Genomic DNA, 10,840 nt, shown 5'->3' on the forward strand with positions numbered 1-10,840 from the left:
ATCGAGCGGCATACATGGGTTGTTTGCAGTCAAATCAGGCCCCAGCAGGGGGCAGCATTCCCCTCTCCCGGTTATTCCCCTCTCCCAAATGGGGATACTGTGAATGCAGCCAAAACGGCGTGTGTTATATAAACATATATTATATATATATATATTATTATATATATTGAGGCAAAATCGGGATACTGCGCATGCGTCCGCAGAGCGCAGCGACGCTGTTTCGGGCGCATGCGCAGTATCACCATTTGGCCTCTTAAAACCAGGCGCTTGAGATGCGCTTTTACGTTCCTCCGATGCGGGCGATGCTAACCCAATGCTCAACGTAATAACACACAAAGTTACACTTCCTGGACCCGAGTGGATATAAAAAGAAAGAGCCAGTGGCAGCGGGACCTATCCCTGGAGTACGCCAACCCAAAAAGCATTGTAAGGACACCGAATCTTAAACGGGTTGAGTAACGAAGTGGCTCGGCTAGCAACACTGCCCCGTTCAGAAGCTAGCCGCCAGCAGCGAGTTCACGTCAGACACCAACCAGCCTACTTTTATATGTTTATCTCACACCCAGCTAGCTGACCATTAACCCCGTCTTAGAATTGTGTTACGACGCTTCGTCTCGACCGGTGGCCGTTCGTCGGATTAACATTTAAATCGAGTGGGGGCCGGAGGTTCGTCTTGTTTTTGTATTAGCACACGCTAGCATTCGCCATCCGGTTAGCCGCCAGCTAACTAGCCACTAGCTAACCCCCGGACCGGAGATTGGAGTATCGCTGAGCTAACGCTAGCTGCCGTGACCCGATGTTATTCTGCTATATAATAAAACAATCCGCGCCGTGAGTTCAATATCTCTGATCACTGTGGCGATGCTCAGTTTTGTGGTGAATGGGCACGTGAATGGGGTACAGGGTGAACCGCATGCGGTGTCCCCAGTGGGTGTCTCCGCGGGCCCTACGCCGCCGTGTCCGGGCGAGGGTTTGTTGTGGGAGGCGGTGGAGGACGACGGGGCTGGAGGTTAGCAGCACGTTAGCCTACGACTTGTATTTATGCTCTGAGGGTGATCTGTAGGTGTTTACGATGTTGGAAACACGTTATTGTTGGCTGATTTGTGATAATGAGTGAGCTATGAGGTGTCGTGAATGAATGCCGTCTCTAGCTGGGTTGTGAGTCGGCGTTTCGGCCCAGGTACGAGATGTCATGTGCTGGTCGTCCTGGCTGAATTGATTTTAAGGATTTAAATAATGCATTTGACCAAAAATACTGCAGCAATGTTATATTTTAGCCAGTACGACGATGGGTATGAACCGAAGATCTGAAACAAATTATCCAGCCCAACATGCTTGGCTGATCGGTACTCACTGTACCAACACGGGGGAGTACACTAGTCTGAAACATAGAGGATAAAACACTGCTCTTTACAGTGGATGACGCTACAATCTTTGAGTCCTGTTCAAATGTAGCATTACGTACACATTAGTTCACCTTACTACTTGCTAAACATTTCAATCAGTCTCTTAGTGATTGTTTTGTATTTGTAGGTGTTTTTTGTATTTTTTTAATATTATTAAACACTTCTTCTGCATTTTTGCTTTTTTAATAAAACAATTCTCTGTAATATTTGCCTTGGGTCACAAACCAACCGTTGTACATTTAAAATGTTTACAAATGCAGAAAAGGTGTGACATAATTGTGGCTTTTTATGTTATGATAAATATTTTGTCAACTGCTCCACCTTATCAAAATGCTCAGTTCTGTGAAACATAAACTTCAGTGTTATTTAAGAAAAATCTAATTTTGTAGTTCTTGTCGGATTTGCACGATGACAGCTTACAGATCCTTGTCCTTTCGTTGTGTGTGTTGGCTCTCAGAGAGTCCCCCCTTCCCTTCCCCTCTTACTAAGCAGATTGTCTTGCAGTCCTGGGCAGTGAGTGACGGAGACAGTGAATGCTTGATGGAGCGAAGAGCTGTAAGGGGTGGGGTGGGGGCCAGCCAGGTGACCTGCTATTGGAGACTGGATGTTGACGGCGCACTTTGTCATGCGGAAAAGATTCCGGAAATGTATATGCGTGTGTTTTTCCTCGGTCGGCCAGACACCGGCAGAATAGTGTAGAATTTATTCAGCAGACTAGTAATGCTGAATCTTGGGTAAGCACTGGTTGCGTTATGCTTCCTTCTGGGAGATAGATGGGTAGCTATTTTATTGATGTACATCTTCTCACTCAGACGCGTAAACAACCGGAAAGCTTTGAGGTTTGCAGCAGAGGAGCTAAGCGGACGAGTGCGTCAACAGCAACATGATCACATGCTCAGGCGACGGTTGGCTGTCACTCACTGATGCCCAGCCTCTCATTGAGTTTGTTTGTATTGTCCTGGTTTCAATGCATACCGACCTGACTGCTGCTGTTTTTGTCTCTCTTCTCCCTCTCTCCCTTCCAGCCGAGCACTGATGTAGCCCAGCCCCAACGGACAGGCTGCCACTTCCTCCACCTCCTACCTCCTCAGCGTCTAACCCCCCCCCCCTTCCTCAGCTCCCTGTCCCCCCCCCTAACCCCCACTGTCGGGGTTCACTCCTGACGACTAACCCGGAGAGCGCCGTCTCCCCCAGAGTTCTCCCTGAGCCGGTGACAACACAAGGAGGCCACAGGGATACAGCACTGCCACGGTGGACCTCCGGTTTCCTGTCCTCTTCACGCAGGGAGCAGTGCCTTTCTGTTGGGTCTCCCTGCGCCGTCGAGGAGCGACCACCTCCCCTCACAACGGGCCACGGCGTTGAGGTCTCCGCACCTCCCCTCCCCGCCACACCCTCCCGGTTGGCGTCTGCCTCCGTTTTTTTTACTTTTATTTGAGATCCTCGCCGTCGTCGCGTCTGAGTCCGGTTCGCGCCGGGCCGCAGGACTTTACGAAACTGGGGCGCGACTCATGGGATGCGACCATGTCCGACCTGGGTGAGCGCAGGGCGGTCAACACAGACTACGCCGTCTCCCTGCTGGAGCAGCTCAAGTTCTTCTACGAGCAGAAGCTGCTGACGGACGTGGTGCTGCTGGTGGAGGAGTCCGAGTTCCCCTGTCACAAGATGGTCCTGGCCACCTGTAGCTCCTATTTCAGGTGAGGGCCCCGTCAGCGCCGCCGCGGTGCTCCAGTTCCCCCCCCAGCCGCCAGCCCCTGTTGTGGCGGTTGTCTTCTATAGGGGTTGTGTCCCATCACCTGGGAGCGCCTCCATGTACACACTCCATGTACACACTCCATGTCAGACTTGGTTCTACCAGCGCTGCCACTACACAGTGGGTCCCGATCTGGGTTTCCCTTCAACGCGTGTCATTAGGACTGCAATTACCGCTCGTTATTCTGACAACGGTTCATCCGCACTGCAGGTGCGTCAAGATTAGACGCATTTATCGGTTCACAGCCTCTCATGTTGGATATCAAGGCACGGCGTTTGCAGGGTTCTGGCGCCCAAAGTGAGCGGACTACTTTGAGTTGAACTGAAAGCGTGGGTCTCCTACCGGGCCCTGTCCCCTGTGTAGCCCTACCTGGTGTTCTGCTAGTGGGGCTGGAAGGCGATCCGTCCAGTGCCCTGAATAATGTACCGTGTGGTGTAGGCCTGGGGGGCTTAGTGTTTGAAGGTGGTAATTATTTCCCCGGGTTTGATTCCCGTTGGGACCAGTCAGCCCCTCATCCTCCGCTATTGTGTCCACAAGGTTGTTAAGATTGGGCGCTGTCCCTAGGTATGGTGACACTAAATAATGCAGCGTTTCAATTAGGGTTGTCGCCATACAGTATGTTCTAAGACCGACATAATACCTTGAGGAATATGCACAGTCGATACCGCTCCCCGTTTCAATTCAAAAAGCTTGATGGTACCACCATTGTTGTGAACAGTATTACCGATGCATTATTGATCTTTTGTTTTTTTACACCTGATGGAAGTATGTTTTCTTTCCTTACAAGAGTTTTCTACTTTGTTAATGCATAATAATTAAAAAAAAGAAAAAACAATATTTTTATATATATACATTGGTAGTCAGGGCGGGGCCCTATTGTTGTTAAGGCGGCCGCCTTAACAACACAGTGCTGGGGGAAACACTGGATTCATATAACAAGGCTATAACGTGATAACGAGGTACGGCCGTAGTATAGAGATGAATTGTGGCGAGGGACAGCTGTGTGTGTGTGTGTGTGTGTGTGTGTGTGTGTGTGTGTGTGTGTGTGTGTGTGTGTGTGTGTGTGTGTGTGTGTGTGTGTGTGTGTGTGTGTGTGTGTGTGTGTGTGTGTGTGTGTGTGTGTGTGTGTGTGTGTGTGAACCCGCTGTCAGACAGAGGAGAGGGTGAGAACAAGCAGCTGCTGCCGGTGTATCGATACTGTGGAAAATGAGGGTGGAAAACGTTTTAAACATTCAGTATCGGAAAATCAATGCATTGGACCACACTAGTTTCCATCCACCGTATGGAGACTTTGGGGTACACGGGGTTGCAGGGGAGTCCCCATGTCACCCATTCTAACTCGCTTCCCCCTCGCTGTTCACCCTGTTGGCTATCGACCTTCAATACGGGGAATGGGTTCGCCTAGTGATTGTTAGGGCTTGGCACTCGGTTCTATGAACGTCCTTACTGTACCGACAGCGATATATTGTTTCACTTTGTCACTTTGGATAAAGGCGTCTGCTGTGCTCTGCCCCCCGGAGGCACGGCAGAGGGCTCTGGGAAGACGCCATCTGTAAATGACAGCGGCTCACACGGCCTTTGATCCCCCTCTCGCCTCCTTTCTTCTCCTCTCTCTCTCCGTCTCTCCTCTCTCTCTCGCTTTCTTCCTCCTCCTCCTCCTCCTCCTCCTCCTCCTCCTCCCGGCATACTGACGGGTGCATTCCAAGACGAAGGGGTCCGTACGCCTTCGCTCACACCCACCTATCCCACTGTCTCCCGCTCACTCTTTCTGTCACTCCCTCTCGTCCCGGCTGTTTCCCACTCACTCGTTATCCGGGAGTGTACATGCCCCCCCCACCCCCCTCTACAGGGCCATACCTGCAGGATTGCATAATTCAGGCCCTAGTTGTCTAGTTTGTCAGTTTACAGTTCACCCTCAACTTGGATCTAATGGTGTCCATCCAATATGATGTACAAACACTATGTAGCTTGCAAGCGGAAATGATTTGTTTAGTAATATACATTTTGTGTGTGTGTGTGACACAACATACATAAAAGGGTTCTAATCTTGTATCTGGATCGTACTATTTCCGATGCATTGTGGGAAACAAATGTGTTCTGGGAAGTGCATCAGGGTACAAGTGCCTGCGGTGGTTCAAAACATCTGTTCCTTCATCGAACAAACGAGAATCTAAATCTATTAAATCAATTAGATTTTAAAAGCACTTTATACAGAAAGGATTACAAAAACGTGTTTAAATGGTCCTTATCTGTTCAACGCGACGGCTGTGAATTACTTAAGGTGGGCTAGTAGTCTATAATCGTACGTTATTGTTTGCATGTATTGTTGTTGGTTAGTGGTGTATGTTCAGCTGTGAATGACATACCCGCATTACCAGTAGGATTTAGATCTGTCAATACTATTCATTCAGTCATGTGTAACCATAGCTCCTGGTAATGTGTAGAGGGCGGGGACTTCCTCCCCCTCGGAGGAAACAGAACTGGCTGTGAACAGTCGCTCACTCAGTCAGGGGCTGCTGACTGAGTGAGCCAGAGAGGTGCTGCTCTGAGTGAGTCACGCGGGGCCTCACTTCCTTCTCCCGCTCCCTCTTCACACCGCTTCACTCCCTCCCCGGGGGAACCAGGGTGTTGACAGGAGGTACCCGAGCCATGACCTCATCAGCTTGCGTCACAACCCGGCTCTGACGTGGTCTGCTGCGGCCTCCCGACCCCTAACGGGGACGGGAGGCCTTCCAAGCAGATCGCTGCGTTCCCAGGGGCTCGGGTCGTGGGACCGACGCTTTGATCCCCGTGTGTGAGCGCAGACGTTCCTCACATTGCGTCGGGCGACCGCCCCCATGGGAGGCCAACCCCTCACCTCCCGGGACCCCCCTATGCCGCGCTCTGCCCCGTGAGACGGGAGGGCCGGCCGAGGTTCAGGCCGGTGCAGACGGGTCGCCCGTGACCCACTTGTTTTAAGAAGCGTGTTCTGCTGTTGCAGGCTGCGGTTGGCTTCCGTCACTCGCTGCCAGATGCTTTCGCGGCGCACAGGAAAGACCTGCTGAGGCAAACGACCACTTATCACAGGCGGTTATGTAACAGCGAGAGGGGGAAACATTGGGTTGTGCTCGGCCAGTGTTTTGGAGAGTAAAACGTGGGTGTGTTGTTCTTTTTTTTGGAAGGAAGGAAGGTAGGATTCAAATTTCGGGGTTATTTTTGTCCGGTATGCTTAAAGAAGGTGCTAGGGAAATGAGACGAATAAAATCTTCGTCAACAGTGAGCTGTTATGTTTGAGCTTATTCTTTCCCAGGGCCCCTTGCTTCGACGCTTTATGACACAAACTGTTAAAAGAGAACATAAAACCTGCCAAATGCATGCTCTTTGATCTGCTACACATGTGACCAATGGGGAGAAAGGTTCAGATTGACTTCGTTAGTCCCAGACGGAAACATCTGGTGTCCCAGCAGGGAGTTCATGACAGTCACGAGAATTGGAATAAAAAATATATAAAAACGAATAACGATAAAAAAAGAAATGAGAAAGAAGAAAGAATTTAGTTGAGTGTTGACCGGTGACGACCTCCTCCTCACCCGCTGATCTCCCCCCTCTCCTCCCCCACCCACCTGTCTCCCCCCCACAGGGCGATGTTTATGAGCGGCCTGAGCGAGAGCAAGCAGACACATGTGCACCTGCGCAACGTGGACCCCACCACGCTGCAGGTGATCATCACCTACGCCTACACGGGCAACCTGGCCATCAACGACAGCACGGTGGAGCCCCTCTACGAGACGGCCTGCTTCCTCCAGGTCTGAGGAACGCTTCATCGAATTTCGATTCGCCATTTCGATTTTAGCGTCAAACGATCACAAATATAACAAAATCGAGTTTTTCAAATTTGTTTTTTTTGTTTTTTTAGAAGGGCAGAACAGCTATATATATATCTGTATATTTAAGATTGGAACATTTTCTTTCTGACAATTTTGTGTATTTTTTTTTGGAAATTTTAAAGTTCTCAGTTACCAAGTTTTTTTTGGGAGAGACATGCTGATCAAGTACATGTTTTCAAACTCAAAAATAATCATGCGGATAATCGTGATTTCAACATTGACCAAAATAATCGTGATTATGATTTTTCCCATAATCGAGCACCCCTACTCTGCGGTCACGTTCGTAGTACGAGTCCCAGTGCAGAAACGCTAACCCCCCCCCTCCCCTCCTCCTCTTCCTCCTCGCAGGTGGAGGACGTGCTGCTGCAGTGCCGCGACTACCTGGTGAAGAAGATCAACGCGGAGAACTGCGTGCGCATGCTGAGTATCGGCGACCTCTTCAGCTGCAGCGAGCTCAAGCAGAGCGCCAAGCGCATGGTGGAGCACAAGTTCCCCACAGTGTACCGCCAGCAGGCCTTCCTGCAGCTGTCCCACGAGCTGCTCGTGGACGTGCTGAGCAGCGACAACCTCAACGTGGAGAAGGAGGAGACGGTGCGCGAGGCCGCCATGCTGTGGCTGGAGTACAACATGGAGGCGCGCTCGCAGCACCTCTCGTCGGTGCTCAGCCAGATCCGCATCGACGCGCTGTCGGAGGTGACGCAGCGCGCGTGGTTCCAGGGCCTGCCGCCCAACGACAAGTCGGTGGTGGTGCAGGGCCTCTACAAGTCCATGCCCAAGTTCTTCAAGCCGAGGCTGGGCATGACCAAGGAGGAGATGCTCATCTTCATGGAGGCCATGTGGGTGGCCGAGGGCATCCACCTGATGGCGCAGGTGTCGTACCGCGCCGTGTGCTACAGCCCGCAGGCGGAGAAGCTGTACCGGCTGAGCGACCCCCCCGGCGACCTCCAGAAGGTGGGCACGCTGGTGTCGCCCGACAACGACGTGTTCATCGCCGGCGGGCAGCTGACGCTGAAGAACTCTGTGGGCAAGGCGGGCAAGCTGCAGACGGTGTACCGGTCCGTGGACAGCTTCTACTGGCTGGACGCGCAGCAGAACGCCTGGGTGGCCAAGACGCCCATGCTGTGCGCGCGCATCCGCCCGTCGCTGGTGTGGTGCGAGGGCTACATCTACGCCATCGGCGGCGACAACGTGGGCGGGGAGCTGAACAAGCGCACGGTGGAGCGCTACGACTGCGAGAAGGACGAGTGGAGCATGACCAGCCCGCTGCCCTGCGCCTGGAACTGGAGCACGGCGGTGGTGGCGCACGACTGCATCTACGTCATGACCCACGACCTCATGTACTGCTACTTCCCGCGCGCCGACACCTGGGTGGAGATGGCCATGCGACGCACCAGCCGCTGCTTCGCCTCGGCCGCCGCCTTCGGCGACCTCATCTTCTACATCGGCGGGCTGCACGTGGTCAGCAACACGGGCGTGCGGCTGCCCACCAGCACCATCGATGGCTCGTCGGTCACCGTGGAGATCTACGACGTCAACAAGAACGAGTGGCGCCTGGCCGCCAACATCCCCGCCAAGCGGTACTCGGACCCCTGCGTGCGCGCCGTGGTGCTGCTCAACGCGCTCTGCATCTTCATGCGCGAGACGCACATGAACGAGCGCGCCAAGTACGCCATCTACCAGTACGACGCCGAGACGGACCGCTGGTTCCTGCGGCAGCCCGTGTCGGAGCGCTCGCTCTGGGACATGGGCAAGGACTTCCGCTGCGCCGTGGGCAAGCTGTACCCCTCCTGCCTGGAGGAGTCCCCGTGGAAGCCGCCCACCTACCTCTTCGCCCCCGACGGCGCCGAGGAGTTTGAAGTAGACGGGGAGATGGTGCCCCTTCCCCATGTATAGCTCTTAGCCCCCCCCCAGACGCCACCGAGGCTGCACCACCCCCCCCATCCCCAAACTCGCTTACGCGCTGAAGAGCTGTGGGTGGGGCTGGGTGGCTGGGAGGAGTGGAATTTGGGGGCGGGTGCAGTGGAATTTGGGGGCGGGATTACTGCCCTGCAGAACTGAAATGGTTTGACATGTGTTTTTCCGAAGGGATGGTAATTCCTTGACCTCCCCGACGGTGTTGAATCTAACCTCGGCTGATGCTGATTGGTCGAAGCGCAGCGGCGAGAGGCCTCTTCTCCCCCCTCAACCCCCCTCCCCCTCCTCAAAATAAGTAATGTAAAATCATTTTTTTATTTTTTATTATTTTGTTATTTTATTGCAATCTGTTATACTGTTTCTACAATGTGATAATCTAAACGGTAACTGAACTTTGTGATGATGATGATGATGGTAATGTTTATGATGAGGATGACGATGCACTTACAAGTAAACCTCCTTGGAATGACAATGGCAACTGTACCAAACCCCCCTCCCCGCCCCCCTGCCTCCTCCTCCACTGCCCCCCCACCCTCTGGGCCCCACCTCCCTCCGACTTCTTTCTGTCACCACCTTTCCCACGGACTCCGCCTCCTTTTAGCCACTCCCCCTCCTCCCCCCCTGTCTCTGACTCCGCCTCCTCCCCCTGTATCGCTGACTCCGCCTCCTCCTCCACCCCCTGGGTCCCCTCCCCCGTCCCGCTCGCCTTTTCACTATTAGGGCCCCGGATGCATCTCAAGGTTTTTATTATTTTATTCAGGGCCCCGTTGGTGAGACAGAGGGGTCGGTGCTGTGAGCGTACGAAAGATTGGGTTACCTGTACGAGAAGGGGGAGGGCGGAGGGAGGAGGGCTGGGGGGGGCAGAAGGGGTCAAAGGTCATTAGTTGGTGACTGCAGGTACAGCCACCTAGACCACACACCCTCCCTCTCTCTCTCGCGCTCTCTCCCCAACCCTCCCTCTTTTACTGAACCCAAAACTGGCCTCACCCAAACTCAGACACCCCTCTGGTTCTCTCCTCCAGACCCTCAATGTGCTCTCGCTCTCACTCTCTCTCGCTCGCTCTCTCCCTCTGGTATTCTTCATATGCGGATCTCTGCAAAAGGATCGCCACACAACTCCACTCAGAAACACCGTACTTAGACTTTGGGCTCATGCATTTTTTTTTCTTTTTGAAATTCCTTTTTTTTCTTTTTTATTTACAAGCTGCTGAAATATATATAAATCTTAAAAAATATATATTTTCATATGTTTAGACAAAAAAAACTAGTGTTTCTGTGTGTGTGTGTGTGTGTGGGCTGGACGGGGGGCGCGGTGGGAAAACCAGGTCTATTTTGTATTAGTCTTTCATTTTTTATTTAATATCGGACATTACTGTAGTGTGATTGTGTGTAGATATCCATATTGTTTCTTTCCTTCTATCAGACTTCATTTTCTCGTGAGTGGATATTGAGGTATCTCGCTGCTGATTGGGTCTGAGAGGAACGAAGAGGGCTGGCCCAGGGCTGTTGCTATGGAAATCGTCCCGGCAACCACTAGCAGTAGTGGGAGAGGGGTGGGGAGGCTGACTTCCTACCTTTTTTTTTTTTAAGAGAAAACTAAACATGAGCACAGGTGCTTCATGATAAACATTACCTTAGCATGTTTGGCTGCATCATATTCCTTTGGCACTGTATTTTGAATGAACGTTAATTTATTAAAAACCATACCAAAAACGTTCCTGAAATCGACTCCTGATCCTTGTTGTGCTTGAGAATCGATGTTCTGTTTGTTATAGGGCTGGGCGATTAATCGAACTTTGATCGATTTCAGTGTCAAACAATCACAAAATTAACTAGATTTATTCGATTTTTCTTTTAATTATTTTATGTATATTTTTAAGGTTTTATAGAAAGGGCAGAACACC

The 10,840-nt window shown here is 51.8% G+C and overlaps 1 protein-coding gene across 1 annotated transcript; it reads left to right on the forward strand.

The window, feature by feature from the left end:
* Positions 1-260: 260 nt before the first annotated feature.
* kbtbd2 (kelch repeat and BTB (POZ) domain containing 2) lies at positions 261-9,424 on the forward strand. Its single transcript, XM_056584681.1, has 4 exons — positions 261-426; positions 2,432-3,100; positions 6,776-6,941; positions 7,371-9,424. Exons 2-4 carry the CDS (start codon positions 2,928-2,930, stop codon positions 8,913-8,915), a joined length of 1,884 nt encoding a protein of 627 aa, XP_056440656.1. The 5' UTR covers positions 261-426; positions 2,432-2,927; the 3' UTR covers positions 8,916-9,424.
* Positions 9,425-10,840: the final 1,416 nt, after the last annotated feature.

This window comes from Gadus chalcogrammus, chromosome 23 (genome assembly GCF_026213295.1).
Source record: "Gadus chalcogrammus isolate NIFS_2021 chromosome 23, NIFS_Gcha_1.0, whole genome shotgun sequence".
NCBI lineage: Eukaryota > Metazoa > Chordata > Actinopteri > Gadiformes > Gadidae > Gadus > Gadus chalcogrammus.